This window comes from Lycium ferocissimum, unplaced genomic scaffold (assembly GCF_029784015.1).
Source record: "Lycium ferocissimum isolate CSIRO_LF1 unplaced genomic scaffold, AGI_CSIRO_Lferr_CH_V1 ctg12864, whole genome shotgun sequence".
Taxonomy (NCBI): Eukaryota; Viridiplantae; Streptophyta; class Magnoliopsida; order Solanales; family Solanaceae; genus Lycium; species Lycium ferocissimum.
Genome location: NW_026714570.1, coordinates 18,628 through 37,799, shown reverse-complemented (window position 1 = coordinate 37,799; position 19,172 = coordinate 18,628). Strand labels below are relative to the sequence as shown.

At 30.9% G+C, this 19,172-nt stretch overlaps 2 protein-coding genes across 2 annotated transcripts; both read right to left on the bottom strand.

Annotated features, from left to right (window-relative positions):
• Window positions 1-790: 790 nt before the first annotated feature.
• LOC132042032 (uncharacterized) lies at window positions 791-2,880 on the bottom strand. Its single transcript, XM_059432668.1, has 2 exons — window positions 2,473-2,880; window positions 791-1,113 (listed from the first exon to the last, which is right to left on the bottom strand). Exons 1-2 carry the CDS (start codon window positions 2,801-2,803, stop codon window positions 1,079-1,081), a joined length of 366 nt encoding a protein of 121 aa, XP_059288651.1. The 5' UTR covers window positions 2,804-2,880; the 3' UTR covers window positions 791-1,078.
• A 14,016-nt stretch (window positions 2,881-16,896) lies between these two features.
• LOC132042028 (uncharacterized) lies at window positions 16,897-17,406 on the bottom strand. Its single transcript, XM_059432667.1, has one exon. The coding sequence runs from the start codon at window positions 17,404-17,406 to the stop codon at window positions 16,897-16,899; it is 510 nt and encodes a 169-aa protein (XP_059288650.1).
• Between the last annotated feature and the right edge of the window lie 1,766 nt (window positions 17,407-19,172).

Here is a 19,172-nt window from a genome sequence, read left to right as displayed (position 1 = left end):
TCTTGCTTTGAATGACATCCACATGTGCCTTCTAGCATTTCTTTATGTGTTGTGGGAGATGTTGTCGGGGTCTCCATTCCCTCGCTTAGTTTCGAACTAATTTTTGGTTGTTTTAGTTCTCTTTCAAAAAAAAATGCTGCCTTCAGCTTTTATGAGAGGACCAAAAATCTTATGACAGGGCTTAGATCGATATTCCTCAAATTAATAAAGGAAGGTGGATCGAGTTCAGTAAGGTTAGAGAACATCTAACATTGATACATGAAAAATTATTGTTGTGCAACAAGTTGCCATATGCATAAATTGATGGTATTAATATAATGTGATATCTGGCAATATCAACTTTTTTTTTTTTGGTGCAATGGAGAGAATATCTGGCAATATCGATGAATCAATTTTTTATCAACGAGGTCTTTTTATTTCTATTTAATTCGTTATTTGCGAAAGATTTACTACATTGTCACCTCTCTTTTATTGGCAGTTTTATATATAGCTAGTGATTACTTTTGAAAGAAAATATTTCTCGTGTTTGTTGCATTGTTGAAGAAAGAAAAAGAACATGGTTTGTTACAAAGTCTTAGTCACGCCTTTTCTATATTGGGTGAGAAAATTGAATCACCGCCATATAACAATTAGAAGCTAAATTAACACCTCTGGTATTACTTTTTCAGCATGCACTTAATTTCCTTTGGTAAATGAGTGACCAAAGTAAATTACTTTGTCGAGCTTTTTATCCAACGTATGTAATTTTGAGGGGAGTTCTTGGAGTGAACACAGAAAATAATACTAGGAGTTATACTTAAAACTATAGATAAAAGAAATTAAGAAGCACATTTTTACAGATACAAAGAGGTGGACCGAGGTGTTTAGAACTAACAACATGAATACCATCTTTACCCCCAAATGGTCCATTCCCATAGTACTCCAAAAAGAGAGCATATAAGCAGAATAACATCTTTCTCTTAGTTATTAATGAATACATAATTAAGCAGCATAGTAATAATACCATAATTAACTGGTTCGAAGGGGTTGTCTAATTTTTATTTATTTATTTGGAGGGAGGGAAATTGTACTAAATTGATTAAACATGCATCTCAGAAGCTGGAGTGGTAACACCTGCAAATTAAAAATAAACAACAGACATAAGAAATAGATGTACGCATATTCAAATCTGAAACGCTTATGTTCAATTATTTCAATTTTCAAGTTCTCATGAGCTAGTTGGAAGCAAACTCGAGGAATTTCCTCTCTTTTTTTAAGAAATTAGTTGAAAGGGTTCTTTACAAAATGAAAGAGGTATATGACCCCTGACCCTCAGTATACATGGGCGCTTCTGAAATAACACAGAAGCGATCTGTTATATTTTGTAGAGGGTCATTAATTAGTTAATCATTAGTTAATCTCTTTTTTTCCCCATTATTTAAGGACAATGATTTTTGCTTGAAAATCAGGGACATGAAAGTTAAGTCTTTCTATTTCCCGTGAAATCTTCTAGGGAACTTATCGTGATTTTGAGTTCTTTAATTTGTTACAGTACATGTTAGGGAAACCAACTTGGGCGAAATATAAAATTGGTAGCTTTAATAGAGTAATATTTACCATTTTTGCTGCATATGCATTCATGGAGAGGATTAGGATTTTACAATACCAAACAAGAAACAAATCCAACAAAACTTGAATTTTCACATAAAAAGGAAATTAAATATATCTGATTAGTGTGTGTATGTTTTAGGAAACAAAAGATAGGTACTTATAATACCTTTAGGTACCTGTTAAAATAGTTATTCTTAACAGATACAACTCTTTCTAATAAACACTTTAAAAATTATCTTGAAATTTAAAGTTATTTTTCTTTTCTCATCCAATCACTAACTAAGCTCCCCCATCTCAAATTATCTATCATGTTCTCTTAAGGAAATGAGATCTCTTGCCCTCTTATGATTTGAATAAAAGAAAATAACCTTTTTAAATCTCTTATGTGTTTTTTTTAAATCTCTTATATGTAAAAAATAAGATCTCTTGTAAAAAGTCATAAAACTAAAAATAAAAAAAAATTGTCAAGAGCTAAAAACCATTTCTCCCGATTATCTTTTACACATCTCTTAAGAATTATTAATTAGGAGGAATTTTTAACAATTTTATCTTTCATTGTATTTGAACTATCATAACATCACCTTATAATTAACCTGTTTGTAGTCTTAAAAAACAATAACTACTAAAGGTGAAATGAGAAAAGGATAATTAATTTTGTTGAATTTTTAAAACGACAAATAAATTAAAATAACTATTTTTAAAAATCACGACAGATAATCTGAAACGGAGAGAGTAGTCTATTTAAAAGCAATAATGAAAAAAAGTAACTTATGATTTAAAATCCATAAACTCAAAATGTTAAATCATCCTCTGATTAATTAATTACATAAACATAAAGTGTGGACTGTGCAGTATGATTAAATTGAGGAAGAGAACACTTACTTCCACACTTGAAGTTTGGAGGAACAGTCCTTCCACAGCTTTGAATAAGTCGAATGAGACGATTGGCACCTCCTAGTATTGCAACTAATTTGGGTGTCAGAATTGGGCAAAAACATTCAGTTTGTGTCACTCTTACCCTTTCACAACATCCTTCTGATGGATTTCCAAACAAAACAGACAAACATGCTTTCTTCCCAATACTCTTTTCTTGTCTACAAACTGCTTCACTTGGCCCTGCATTTCCCATTTTGATCTGCCAACCACATAATATTACCAGCACCATGGTCCAAACCGCTATCATTTTACTCATATTTGATGACCTTCTGAACATATTATAGGTCACTTTTTAATTAATTAAGAACTTCACCAATACCGCCATTTATAGGGCTTAGGGGTCATTTGGCAGAGAGTGTCGTGGCTTAAATAATGTTGGGGTCCTTTAACAGTTTCATATGTGTTGAAGGATTACGGAAAAAAAAATAAAATAATGTTGACATAGTTTAACAAATTTTTTTCTAACATCCTGTGTTATGGATTTGGGTTGTCATAAGATAATGTTGATATAATTTTTTTCTAACATCCTGTAGGGTTAGGATGTTTCGTAGTAAATTCATATGAGCTTGAAGGATTAAGGTCATTAAAGAAGTTATAGAGAATTTATGGATTTAAAACCCGTAAGTTCAACAAATTTGTAAAATTATACCCGTAAGTATATATTTTGTGACAATTTTTAAAATAGTTATACATTACCGTGATATGGTATATATTTTCTTTTAAGCAAAACCCTTTAGTAAAGATTTGATAAGTGTGATTTCGGGTAGTTACCATTATTACTTACTAAAAAATTAATTAAATTAGATATATATTAGCTTTAAATTATACTCATGATATGAGAACGTTTATAAATGAGATTTTCTTTATTATAAAGATAGAAATTATTTACTACTTTCGGTCATTATATTCATGATATGAAAAAGTTTATAAATGAGATTTTCTTTATTATTAAGATAGAAATTATTTTGTCATAAGAAAAGTTATATTTTTTCTGTTTTGAGAACTAATAGTACAAAAAGTTTACTCGTCAGATTTAATTGAGAAAATTAGAATTTGATAAAATTACATAGGTGTTAATAAGTAGTCATGAGTATTATTTTATTAATTTGCTGGAATTGTTAATTTAGTGTCCAAAGTATAATATTTTATGTTATTTAGTACATAGTATATATAATGTATAATATTTGTTTATAAAAAAAAATTAATATCCTATACCAAAAAGGTGTATTTTGAGACGGAATGATACAACGTAGAGCGTCGAATAAAAGTGTCGGCCATTCTATCCTTCGTCCAGCTAAGACACTCAACGACATTATACAATTAGATCTCTCTATAATGGCACCGGTATATAACACCATCTTTCTATAATAATCAATTTTTTTCGAAACTAATTTTTTATGTTATATTTTACTTTTCATAACAGTATTTCACTTATAACAGCAACAACCAACTTTATAACAATACGCTCTTTATAAAATTACCCCCATATAACAGCTATCTTCTTTTTATGATAATAAAATAATTAACCATATTTATAAAAATAAAATATCTATGATTATCAATAATAAGTGTAGAGATTTTGACCAAATATATGTTCATTTAATAAACAATTACTCCCTCCGTCCCAAAAAGATTGTCCTCTTTTGACTTGGCACAAAGTTTAAGAAATAAAGAAAGATTTTAGAAATATGTGGTCTATTTGTGTGGGTTAAATTGTTTTTAAATATAGAAAGAGAATAATACTTTTGGGACGGACTAAAAAGGAAAGGAGGACAATATTTTTGGAACAGAGGGAGTACAATAAAAAATATTATATGAATATATATATTTTCATTATTAAACGATTTTTCTTTTGTTATACAAAGTGTGATTAAGTTTAGAATTTATCAATTAAAAATAAAAATTAGATTTTATGTATTTTTTGTCTGTAATAGTGAAATATTATTTAATTATCAATATTATTATAGGTGTATAATAGCTATCCTCTATAACAGCTAAAAAATTTCGGATTCAATAATGCTGTTATGGAAAAATTTGACTGTACTCATATTTTAACCCAATACAAAAAGACAAATCCCACCTGGATTTTATCAACCTCGTATCACAAAGCACTCAAAAAGAAAAAAAAAAAAAAAAATCTTTGGTTTTCATGTGCTTACGGGTACGGCGTACCTTCCGAGCACAATACTTGAGTCTACTTTCCACATTTTCTGATTTTATTTTCTTATTCATTTTCTTTCATTCACACCAGAGAAAGGTGACAGCGGATTCTTGGCTTACAATAGTCTAATTCGTAGACCTTAAACAGAGATTACCAATAAAATACCCAAATCTATGTACATTTATTTACATATATAATCACTACTACTAGATGTATATTTAACGGAATATATCTGACAACTCTTTAAATTTGATACTAATATAACTTAGACATTCAAATTATAGCTTATTTATACTAGGCACATGAACACAGCATAAAATGTTCATAATGAATTAGTTAATGTCAGTAGATGAAGACCAAATGTTTGGCCAAAGGAATCGCTACGTGTACAACTTTAGTACACTTATAAAAAGGGGGCCACTTACTTCTGATAGTCATCTTATGTAATCAGGGGCGTTGGGGGCAGGGGAGTGGGGTCATGTTTATTTAAAATATAAATTAAACTAGCAATACATGCCCGTGCGATGTACGGATTGAATATGTCATTCATTTTAATTAATCAGTTTTTAAGATTTGTATTTTAAAAATAATTTTTAAAAACACTCTAATTATTATATATATAGCAACATATACAAAATGTATTTTATGTATCAATACTTTAGTTATAATTAAAAAATGAAATTTAAAAATTAAAAACATTATGATGGAATTAAGTCTTTGAGATGGAAAGAGTCAGACTTTTTTCTCATTCATGACAATGAAAATTATTCATCAATGTGAAAAAGAAAATTAGTAAGAATATGAGCAAAAATTAATATTTTGATTCTAAATTTTTTCTTTAAACTCCCTCCCTTCACTTTTATTTGTTCATGTTAACATATCAAGAAAAAGAAATTTTTCTTCTTCTTATTTTACCCTTCACATTAATTACTCATTTTTAAATCATTTTCTGAGGCTATTGAAACTATATACCAGTAAATATGGATATTATGATAAAATACATACTTCATTTATTAATTCTTAAAGAACGTGAAAAGTCAAAAGTGGACAAGTTATGTGTAGGAAAATTAAAATTGAAATGCATACGTGTATACATAAGAAGAGAATAAATACTCAGTACTATGACATATGTCTAAGTAGGATAAAAAGGTAGTTGGTTAAAGTGTATAACTTAATAACTTTTGATAGAAATTTGCATTGTTATTGTTCGTCCTCTCTTCACGTTTAAAGTATTGACAAAGAAGAAAAATGGGGATAAAAGTCACTCCCTCCGTTTGTTTTACTTGTCCACCTTAACATATCAAGAGAAAGAAATTTTTGTTCTTGTTATTAATTTTACCCTTTACATTAATTACTCATTTTCGAAGGCTATTGAGACTCACACCAATAAATATGAATATTATGGTAAAATATATGCTTCCTCTGTCTCATATTACTTGTCACTTTTCCTTTTGCACGCCTCTTAAAAAATCATAAATAAAAGATGTATTTTACTATCTTACCTCTATCTCTGTAACGACCCGTTTGGTCGTTTAGCACTTTTGAACTGGTTTTCGCTAAAATATCCTTTTCGTAGTTTTAAAAGGTATTCTTGACTTGCGGGAATTGATGGCACAGTGATTTAATTAGCGAGTACTTTTTTTTTTTTTTTTTTTGAAAAATATTTATTTAATATGTGTGAATAGTTTATTTATAGGAATATGAGTTTTACACATGTAAGGTATAAGTTGGTAAATATAGTATTTGATGAAGTGGTTAATTTTTAAATAAAACAAAGCGGTTAATTGAATAAGTGAATTAGGGAGGCTATTCCGGTAAAGAAGTGGGCCAAGCCCATTGCCTATTCTGGCTGAAACCACGTTATAGTGGTTGTGGGAATAAAATATCAAGGTAATTGATTTTCTTAATTTGTGAAAGAAAGAAGCAGTTAGTAGAAAACCTACTGGGCATAACAATAGACAAAAGACGAGCGAAGGAAATATATTTTCTCGGATCAATTTTTAGGGTACATCAGCGTGGGCATCAGGTATGATAATACTTGATTTAAGTTTTATTGTTTACAAAAAGAAGATAGAGGAATCATTGTATAATGATGAGTAATAATGACAGAAAGAATGAGGATTTGCTAAGAATTGAAAAAAATATAGAGCGAATGTTGCTGTGTACAATTTTCTGTGTACAATTTTGGTTCTACTGTTTGGACTTTACGAAGGGAGTAATAAATTTGTTAGGTAGGTAGTAATGATGAGGATAAAGGAAAGTTATAGGTTAAAGTTTTGCTACAATACTATTGTCACTGTTTTCATTCCATTCTTTCTTTTTTTATCCGGATGTTGACTCAATTTATTATTAATAATTATGGTAGTGGCCGGCAGTGGAAAGGACGAGCAGGTGGGAAATAATGGCAGCCCACTTTTGTCCTTCTTCCTCTATTTTAAATGCAATCTATGACTTTCTTTATATATATATATATATATATATATATATATATATATAAAATAAAAAAGAAAAGAAAATTTGAAAATTTCACACGTTTTCCTCCCAACATTATGGTGGTTTTTCTTCTTCTTTATAGTGAATTCACGGATTGGGTTCAGCATTTTTGTCCGAGTTAAAACATTGGGGAAATTAAAGGTTTTGAGTCCTAGTCCTAGGGAAGAAGATTATGATTTGAGAGTCCATTTATGGATGAAATTGACTAATTTTCTGAATATAGGACCCTTAGGTTATGGGCAAAATGATTTTTAAAGAAAATTCCAGTTTTGCCCTTTCACTTTTCGGAGTGCGTTTTTGGGTTTCGAATATAAGTATAGCAATATGGGTGTCCATAGATTCGTATTCTAATGTAAATCGCGCATTTGATAGATTTCGATCACTTAGAGGCTCTACGCAAAGGAAAGGCATTGGTTTGATCGTTCGTGGCACCCGCTCGGCATTGAGGTAGGTTATGGTCTACTTTGGTTAGACTCTGATTAGAGAATCATATGTAGTTGTAGAAAGTGACGGAATAGCATGATAGGCCTTCGGGCATGAAGTGGAGGCGAAATTAAGTTGGTTCTCTGTATGTGGGCTTGTCTCTATATGTGTTATTTTATGTGATTATCACTTGTTTGTATCTCCGTCACATACTAGCTCACTATCACATAAAAAGGAATGGTAATATTGATAATTGAACGGTTTAATATGATTTGTACTTGTTGATTTTATATTGGTGATATCGTTGTAATCATGCATGACATGCTTTCCATATTATTGTTGTGATGATTGGTGAGGTGAGTGATTGAGATAGATATTGAAGACTCCGAGGTTTGTAGAGTGACAGGACTCCGAGGTCTTTGCCGGAGATCAAGTAGAAAGTGCACATGGACTTCGTGGCGGTCAAATACCCCTAGCATGTGTGTGTACGAGTGGAGTGAGAGAGGTGGCGGATTGTTGCATTGCATTGCATTTATTCACTCATATATTTGGTTGAAAATATTGTCTTGGTTGATTTCATGATATACTTTACTTATATATGATACGTACCATACATGTGCTACTTGTTAGTTTCCACTTCTTCATCGTTATCTAATCATTGTCGGCCTATGATGCTTACCGGTACTAGTGTTGCCTTGATACTACTCTTTTTTGCAAGTGCGGAGTACGATCCGGAGCTCCGTTCTGTACTTGTCCATCTTTCGAATTCGGGGTGAGCTACTTGGTCATCCGTGGCCCCTGAAGGACCTCCTCTATTTATTTTCGTTTTTGTATTCGACGGAAATATGTAGCCTCCGGGTATTTTCGGACTTATATTCGTGTAATGTTAGCGCTCTTGTACCCTTTGACCAGGACATTTCTAGTTATGATAAGTATTTAAGACTTGATAACTTATTCTTATTTAATTTTCCGCTTATTTAACTTGTTATTAGTAATGTGGTTCGCCTACTCGGAGGGATAGTGTAGGTGCCACCAACTCGCGAAGATCTCTTTTCCAATAAATACATTCTAATCAAAATTGACTATTTTCAAGAACGTTTATTACTAAGGGTAAGATGGGAAGGATTTAATTAATTTTATCTTAATTTTGTAAATGAACAAGTAATTTGGACATAAGAAGGGACGGAGAGGATAAGATGAGAAAGATTTAATTAATTTTATCTTGGTTTTGTAAATGAACAAGTTATTTGGATATATATATATTTTTAGTAATGTTGAGTACTTCATTTATGAACAAGTAAAAGTGCAAGGAGGAAATAAATATGTGTCGGAGAATTAAAATTGAATTGCATACGTGTATACATGAGGAGAGAATAAATATTCAGTACTATGACATATGTCCACGTGGGATAAAAAAGTAGTTTAGTAATATGGCCAAGTAATATGGGACGGAGGGAGTAGTTCATTTATTAATTCTTAAAGAACTTGAAAATTCAAAAGTCAATAAGTATAAGTGCATGGAGAAAATAAATGTGTCGGAGAATTAAATTCGAAGTGCATACGTGTATACATGAGAAGAGAATAAATATGCAGCAAAAACGTGAAAGGTCAAAAGTGAACAAGTAAAAGTGCATACATGTATACGTGAGAAGAGAATAAATATGCGATACAAGAATGTGAAAGGTCAAAAGTGAACAAGTAAAAGTGTACAGAGGAAATAAATATGTGTGTCGGAGAATTAAAATTGGAGTGCATACGTGTATATATGAGAAGATAATAAATATTCAGTACTATGACATATATCGACGTAGATTCAAATGGTAAAAGTTTGTTTCAATGCGAGCCATGAGAACAATACCAAATTGAACTAAACTTTGAATATGATATGATCTCAAAATAACATGAATCAAAGATCAGCATATAAAATAACGAGGGATAAGCTACATCGTCAGTCATCGCTGCAACCAATTATCATAAAGAATTAGGCTCACGCATGAATATCTTAATAAAAAATATAATCAACTATATAAGAGTATAGTTATACAGTTTGAACATCAATGAGCTGAACTAACAATTTAAATTACAACTTTAACTAACAATTCAAATCTTTATAAAATAGTCATACAGCTGAACATGAAGAAATTACTGAACAGATGATGGAACATAAAAGCAATAAAGTAACAATTCCTTTTACTTTCACTTATTACCTACTTCAAATTATTCCATCTGTTTCCTTTCAAAATACAGAACCTTTTTCCATACTATCAGGCGTGTACACAGGAGTTTCAATCTTGTAGTGGTTTTTTTTTTTTTTTTTTTCTAGTTCACTCCACTATTCAATCCTTGATTGATTGATTTTTTTTTTTTTGGTAGTCTAGTTCACTCCACTATTCAATCCTTGATTGATGTTTCATGTCGCATACGGAAATTGTTATTTTAAAGAGTGAAATAAAATTCTGACACTTCGATTAACAAAACTAACTAAAGATAAGAATATGAGTCATATATTAAGGACAAATTTGACTCCTAACTAAATGGTGAAAAAGTTTCAAATGCTAATTCACACACACACAAAAGACAGAAGAAAAAGAAAGAAATAAGCTAAAAAAAAGAAAGAGGGAAGAAAGTTCAATATTTGGAAGATACTTAGGTAAGCCTGTCATCCGGTTTGAATCTTTGAAGGACCGGACATTAATAAACCGATTGTTTTGCATTACCGTTTTCAGAAACCGGGGACCTATGATGAAGGACTTTTTTTTTTTTTTTTGTAAAAAATATATATATATATATATATATATATATATATATATATTATTTTTTTTTATTTGTATATTATATATATATTATAGTATTTATATATTATATTGTAGGTATATTTATATATGTTATATAAGTTTATAAATAAAGTTTATATCAATATATATTTATTATATATGTTTAAGTTATATGTATACTATTTATAGTTATACATATATATATATATATATATATATATATATATATATATATATATATTTAAGTTATATGTGAAGATATATACTTATAAATATATATATATATATATATATATATATATATATTATATATATCAATATATATTAGGTTATATAAAACCGTATTTTATAAATTAAGTATATTTATATTATAAGTATATTCTTAGTATATTTTAGTTATTTTTCAAGTATATAACTTTCTAGTTTTTAATTTAAGTAGATGTCTATTATAAGTATATTCTTAGTATATTTTAGGTATATTCCTAACTTAATATAAGTAAAAATATGAACACAAATAAATAGAAGAAAACTCAATGAGCCATATATTTTATTCATTCTTGGATACGAACTATATCTTGTAGTTTTTTTAACTTGCAAATAATACATGAGTTGCAAAGAAATAGTAGAATAATAAAATCACCAATTGTCAATCATTTGGTTAATTTCCCCCATATCATATTCGGTCATAGAGATATCTCCAAAGTCTTCCATTTGGTCCGCTCCACTTGCTATCAAATCTTCAATCTCTTTCTCTTCGCCTTCCACCGCTTGTAAGTTTTGGTTGCGTCGCTCCGATCTAATCCAATCGCGAATGCACACTAGTACTTGTAAGCTAAATCCGGATAATGAGTGTCTATGGTCTCCAATTTGTTGTCTTCCTTGGTTAAATGCACTCTCCGAAGCCACGGTTGATAACCTTTGAATCGTAAGAATATCTCGAGTCATTCTTGAAAGTATCGGATAACTTGCCTTGTATTTCTTCCACCATGCTAAGACGTCCAAATCATCTAGTTCCTTATATTCACATTTGGACCCATCAAATAAAAGCGATATTCATCAAAGTTTGCATTATGAGAAGGAGTTGGATGTGAATGTAAACCTTTTAAATGCGACAAACCCGACAAGCCCTTTTTGCTCCTTTGAGAAGTAGTAAGGCGTGGAGCAACGGTTGTAGCATTTTCTTTCAAATTAGAATAATGACTAAAACCTTTTTCAAACTCGGCATCAATCGGGAGCTCGGCGTTAGCTAAAGATGGTTCGACATCCTCTTCAATTTCTAAAAAAGTATAAATTTGACCAACCAATGCTCTAGTATAAGACATTTTAAATAAGGATTTAAAAGAGAACCCAATGTGTTTCATCATCATCATCATCAATTTCATTAAAAGTGTCGGTATAATGTTGTTGCATTGCCTCATGATCTAAAAGTGGATTATTTCCACCAACATCAATACCTAAATTAGGTGTTTCTTCCACAAATGTTTCCTCATTAAACCCCCCCTAACAATACCACTACTACCGGCACCACGTCTAAATCTCTTCGCCATTATTAAATAGAACTAATTTAAATCACACTCAAATAAATCACAAGAAAATAAATTGCAAAAAATAAAGGTAGAGTTGGAACGAAGGTACCAAATTGTCGGACTAATTTCTAACAAAGTGAAGGCGGCTAGAATTGCAAATCCACCAAAGCTACTTCGGATTGTTGCAAAATCACCAACTCCACCAATAATATTATAATTGCAAAATTAATAATTGAAACTATAATAAGACTTTATAATATTTAATTGAGAAAAATTTAAAGTAGCTAATTGTTGCAAAGTAACTATAATTGAGAGATTGAGAGAAAGAGAAAGTGAATTGGTGTGAATTAAAATGGAAATGGAGAGGGGTTTATATAGGGGTGGAGGATGGGTTAAAATATTTTTTTTAAAAAAGTTTGGGGGGTTGGGGGGGGGGGGGGGGGGGGGGGCAAAATGGGGTTTGGAATCATTTGGCATTTTTCGACCATTTTTGCAATGGACCGTTGGCCAACGATCCGAGTCATTATTTTGCACATTTACAAAATAAAATAAAAAAATAATTCGTTTCGGTTTAACTTTATAGCAATACATTTTCATATCTTCCGGTCCCAAAAAATTGAAATTTTACAAGATATATTAAATGTTCCTAGTTAATTATATTTTACCGATCCCGATTCGCTTTGAGACCGGTAAACCCAAACCGGTTGACGGGCTTATACTTAGGAGAGAAGAAAGAGAGGAGCTGTGTCGAATCTTTGAAGGAAGGGACATTTAGCTGATTGTTTTGCATTACCGATTTTTCAGGTAGGGGGACCTATGATGAAGGACTTTTGACAGTTGAGAAAAAAATACTCATATTTCTAATAATATACCTTACTAGAAAAAATCCAGTGGGAAAAATTCTAGTGAAGGAAAAAGAGTACATCTTTCTAATAATATACATTTTGGTTGCCTCATTAAAAATCTTATAAGAAAAACTCAGTGGGACAAAACCTTGTATGGAAAAGAGTACAGCATGTATTGACTCCCCCTGATGAGAAATTCAGTCCAAATACTTGAGCCTTCGCATTCCGATCTTGTGCATCATTTTCTCGAAAGTTGCAGTTGGTAAAGACTTAGTGAACAAATCAGTCATATAATCACTTGAACGAATTTGTTGCATTTGTTGTTTATATCACCATTCTTTTGTAGCTCGTGTGTGAAGAACAACTTTGGTGAAATGTGTTTTTCATCTCCTTTTATGAATCCTCCCTTCAATTGAGCAATGCTTGGTTGCTATTATCTTCATATAAGATTGTGGGTATTTTATCACATTTCAAACCACACTTTTCTCGAATGAGATATATCATTGACCTCGGCCCACAACTTCGCGGCTCGCTTCATGAATAGCTATTATCTCGACAATACTATTTGATGGCCGATGTAAACGATAGATTTTCGCTTTGTAGTCCAAATCGATAGTCCATTTTAGATACCGCAATATGCGTTTAATTCCATTCTTGGAAGATTGATCGTTATCAGGAGCACAACTATATCTTGCTAACATATTAGCTTTTAAATGCTATATTCACACTTATGTTTTTCCTTGTGGTATTGTTCTTGATATATTATGAATGCACCAATTGCGTGATATTTAAAATTTTAAACCAAGAATTTCCTCATTCTTTTCTTGAGGCTGGAACGGATCTTTATTCACATCAAGCGATCGAACAACCATAGGAGTACTTAATGGATTTGCTTCATCCATATAAAACCGTTTCAACACTTTCTCTGTATAGGCAGATTGATGGACAAAAATGCCATTTGTCAAATGTTCAATTTGCAAACCAAGACATGATTTTGCCTTTCCAAGATCTTTTATCTCAAATTCTTTCTTTGAAGCTGGTTCGGTTCTCTTCTTTCTTATTTTGCCTATTAGGATTAGTTCAATAAGGTTTATGTCATCAACATAAACAGCAAGTACAACGAATCCCGATGTTGTTTTCTTTATAAAAACACATGGGCAAATGACATCATTTATACAACCTTCCTTCGATAAATACTTACTAAGACGGTTATACCATGCCTCCCCGATTAAGTGTGGGAAGATAATGATTTATGCAAAATGGGATTGAGACCAGTTTTATGGCTTTGAACTACATTTGTCTTCAAGCGTGTTAAATCCTTCGTTTATTTTCATATATATCTCACTATCAAGTGACCCATAAAGATTTGTTATACGTAACCATATCCATCAAATGCATCTCAAGATGACGCTCATGGAAGGAACAGAAACTAATGAGCTAATGTAATGTTATCGCATCCATAACCGGTGAGTATGTTTCTTCATAATCGACAAAACATAAACTCTTTGTGAAAATTCTTGTGCAACAATGCGTGCCTTGTATCTTTGTATTTCATTTTTCTCATTTCTTTTACGCTTTACAAAGACCCATTTATAACCAACGCTTTAATGTCCTTAGGTGTTTGGACTATAAATGCTTTGTCCAAAAACTTCATGTTTGGCAAGTGAATTCAATCGATTTAATTGCTTCTTGCCACTTTGGCCAATCGCATCTTTTATATTATTCTCCTAATACATTGAGGTTCAGAAATCCATATTCTTGCATAATTCTTGTTGCAACATTATAAATCTTTTATTCTTTAGAGACATAATCCACTCATTTTCTAATCGATTCAAATTGTTTTCATCATCAATTGAATTTATTAATAGTTCCTCATTTTCTTGGGTCTCAGGCTCATTGATCTCTTCAAGGATCATAGGATTGCTCAAATCTTGAATTCCTTTATGAGGTTCTTTCATAGTGTTGTCTTAAATTATTTTTACATTTTTATTTTCTAGGATTTTGATCCTATAGAATTCTCCATACATTTTTGTCTACACTCTTTTACACTTGAAATATGTGGTTTACTCATTAGTTACGATAACTAGTAGATGGTCCTACGGGGACATTAGACGCACATTCTCTTCATAGCCTTGATATATATATATATATATATATATATATATATATATATATATTTACATATTTGATTTGCTTTTTTTTTAATATATATTCTTTTGAACCTTGCACTAACATATATATAACGTCTTTGTCAAGATGATATAATGATGGATTATCCTTACAAAATTTCTCTTCCGATTTCATATATTTTCTCCCTTAATTTTTATGAAAAAGTGTCTCGATCAAATACATTTTTATACGAAATATATACAAATCTCCCATCTAGTGGTTCAATGGTAGCATTTTGAATAATGGAGGTAATGATTCAAACCCAAGATATATTCCTAACCTTCTTTGGTTCCCATCTTAGTATGATGTGGTGGTGCTACGGATGCACATATACTTTCCCAACTAAAAATTCTTAGATGGATATATTAGGTTCTTGACTAAAAACTAATTGTAACACACAGAATTTATGATAGTTTATCGATTTTTCTTAAAAACAAGTGTTCTTTAACCTTTTTTAAACCGAATAGAAGAAAGTGGGTAACCTTGTTTTCATCAGTAATAGTTTTGTGATCAACTGCAGACGTTTAATTAATGATTCTGCAAGACCATTTTGAGTGTGAACATGAGCTACAGGATGTTCAACTTTTATCCCAATTGACAAACAATAATCATTAAATGCTTGGGATGAAAGCTCAGTAGCATTGTCAAGGCGAATAGACTTGATCTGATTATCAGGAAACTGTGCCCGTAATCGAATTATTTGTGACAACAATTTTGCAAACGCCAGATTGCGAGAAGATAGTAGGAACACATGAGACCATCTAGAAGAAGCATCTATTAGGACCATAAAATATTTAAACGACCCACTAGGGAGGTGAATAGGTCCACAGATATCCCCATGTATGCGTTCCAAAAATGCAGGGGACTCAATCCCAACTTTTGTTGGTGATGACTTAATAGTTAACTTGCCTTGATAACAAGCAGTACAAGAAAATTCATCATTTGAAAGAATCTTCAGGTTCTTTAATGGATGCCCATTTGAATTTTCTATAATTCGCCTCATCATTATAGATCCGGGATGTCCTAGTCGATCATGCCAAAGTACGAAAGTATTGGAATTAGTAAACTTCTGGTTTACAATAGAATGTGCCTCAATTGCACTAATTTTTGTCCAATATAAGCCAAAAGATAAAGCGGGAAACTTTTCTATAACATATTTCTAGCCCAAGAAATTCTTGGTGATACCAAGATATTCAAGATTCATCTTATCCATTGTCTTAATATGATATCCATTTTTGCAGATATCTTTAAAACTTAATAGGTTCCTTCGAGACTTAGGAGAGAACATGGCATCGTTTATAATGAGTTTTGTTCCTTTAGGCAAAATTATGGTGACTCTTTCAGAGCCTTCAATCAAATTAGTACTACCAGAAATGGTATTAACATTTGCCTTACCTATAAGTAAATGAGAAAAATATTTCTTATCTTTAAATATCGTGTGTGTAGTAGCAGAATCAATCAAACAAATATCTTCATAACTGAATTTTAATCCAAACTTGCTTTGAGAGTTATCCATATCTTCAAATGAAATGACATACATAAGGTAAAATAAATATACATTAAATATTAGGATTATTAGAATGTACAAAGTGAAGATTAAGGAATGTAACAAACCAATGTTTACTTTCTGCTGAGGACCAATATGTGATATTAAATGCACTGTGAAAAATAGTACAATTTATATACACACGTGCAAAAACACCCATTAGGATACAACACAAGAGTATTAGTCTAATTAAACTACCATTTAATTTTCTTTAAACATCTTATGTATTTAAAATACTACTAATTGTACGAAATCTGGAAACAAGAAAAATAATAGTAACAGATGTTTCTTGTTAAAAACAAAACTAACTTCTCAACATACATGTGACCAAGGGTTTAGACATAATAGAAGATCCCTTTGTTTTTTTTTTTTTTTAATTTCACTTCCACCACAACGATAGCATTTATTTTCTAAGCCACGTGCTTCTGGCACTTCATGCCTCATCCTTCTTTTTCCCCTTTTGGTAGTAATTTTTCTTTGAAGAATGATTAACGCCAGGGAAATAATTTCTTCCTTGACCATTATCACGACTACGACCACTATCACGACCACAACCATGACCACGACTGGGGCCACGACCTTTTCCACGCCTAGAGTAGTGGGCATACACCTCATTCACTTCAGGGAGTGGTGCAGTGCCAGTAGGTCGATTCTCGTGATTTTTCATCAACAAATCATTATTTTGTTCAGCCACAAGAAGATGAGCAATCAAATCACAATAATTTGTGAAACCTTTCTCTCGATATTGCTGCTGCAGGAGCACATTCGAGGCATGAAAAGTGGAGAACGTCTTTTCCAGCTTATCAGAATCACTAATCGTTTCTCCACATAGTGTCAATATAGAAGTAATTCTGAACATCTCAGAGTTATACTTCATAACTGATTTGAAATCTTGTAGCCTTAGATTGATCCATTCGTGTCGTGCTTTTGGGAGCAAGACCATCGTCAGGTGGTCATACCTTTCTTTCAAGTTTTTTCATAAAATGAGCGGATCCTTAATAGTAAGATATTCAATCTTCAGGTCCTCATCAAGGTGATGACGCAAGAATATCATAGCCTTGGCATTTTCTTGGTTGGATGTTTTTTTTTTTTTTAATGGTGTCTCCAAGACCCATAGCATCCAGATTGATTTTAGCATTTAGCACCCATAATAGATAATTCTTGCCCGAAATATCAAGGAAAATGAACTCTAGTTTTGTAAGGTTAGCCATAAAATGGAGAGAATAAAAATAATACCTTAGCCTTCAAAAAATTTCTTGAGGCGGCATAGTCTCGTGCTGATAACGTGTTATAAAACTATATAATTGGAAATAAACTAATAACTTTGTAGAAAGGAGGGAGAGATTGTATTTCACTTCTTGTTGATGTATGTTTTCAAATGAGAATTTAACCATCTATTTATAGAGATGGTAAATCTCTTGATGAAGTCATCAATGACAACACCAAGAGTTAAAATCAAACTTGTGTTGCTTCATTTTCTTCATTTCCTACATGCCACTAAATTTACAGATACCTATTCTTATTTAGGACATGAGGAAAACTTAGGCTATATGGACATTCATATATATATATATATATATATATATATATATATATATATATATATATATATATATATATATATATATATTACTTATAAATTTATAGTTTAATACGCCTCCTTCTCAATTTATTTGACACCGTTTGATTGACATAAAATTTAAGAAAGAAATGAAGATTTTTGAAACTTATAGCTCAAATAAACCTTAGATATTGGTGTGTGTGGCTTGGATACAAATAATTTCCTTAAGTGTAAAGGAGAATTTTAAAGTTAAGTTATTTCTAGTTATAAAAATGTGATATTCTTTTTGGTGAACACAAAAAAAAAAATGTGCCGCATCGATTCGGACAGAGTGAGAGACACATATTTGGGAATTTTATTGAAATCAAGTCATTTAATTTTAGTGTAAAACATACATTATCTTATCAATGAATTTTGATTTAAATACTTATAATTTTGCCTACCTACATTTGACCTTCAATTAATCATGCCATATGTATTCATTTTAATTAGCCAGTCTTTAAGGTTTGTATTTTGAAAATAACTTTTAAAAACATTCTAATTGTTATTATATATAGCAACATATATAAAATGTATTTTATGTACCATCACTTTAGTTATAATTAAAAAATGGAGTTTAAAAATTTAAAACATATGATGGAATTAAGAGAGCTTGTTTGGCCTAGCGATTGGCTTATTTTTGAGAATTGCTTTTCTTGAAAATGCTTTTAAAAAAAGTACTTTCGATGAGAAGCCCCAGGTTTGTGTTTTTTTTAAAAGTGGACTACTTTTAATAAAAAAGTATTCTTTCAAAAAGTGCTTTTGAGAAATTACAAAAATGGACATGTATCGATATGAACTTTACTATCAAAATTATTTTACGTTTTTTAAACATTTATTATGGTTAATTTAGTTATTACATTTAATTAAAATTTAAAAATACATATTTTTTGACTACTTTGAAGGAGTATGTTAATAAGCAGATTGTATTTTACGTTACGTTATCCTTTAGAATAAAGAATTATTAATTAGAAATAAAGGATTAGTTGAAAGATGATTAATGGTAGGGATATTTTTGTCTTGAAAAAAATTTTTACTGCTTACAAAAATGGCCACCGCAGAAAAGCGACGCTTACTTAAAAAGCAAACACCTACATTACATCCAAAAA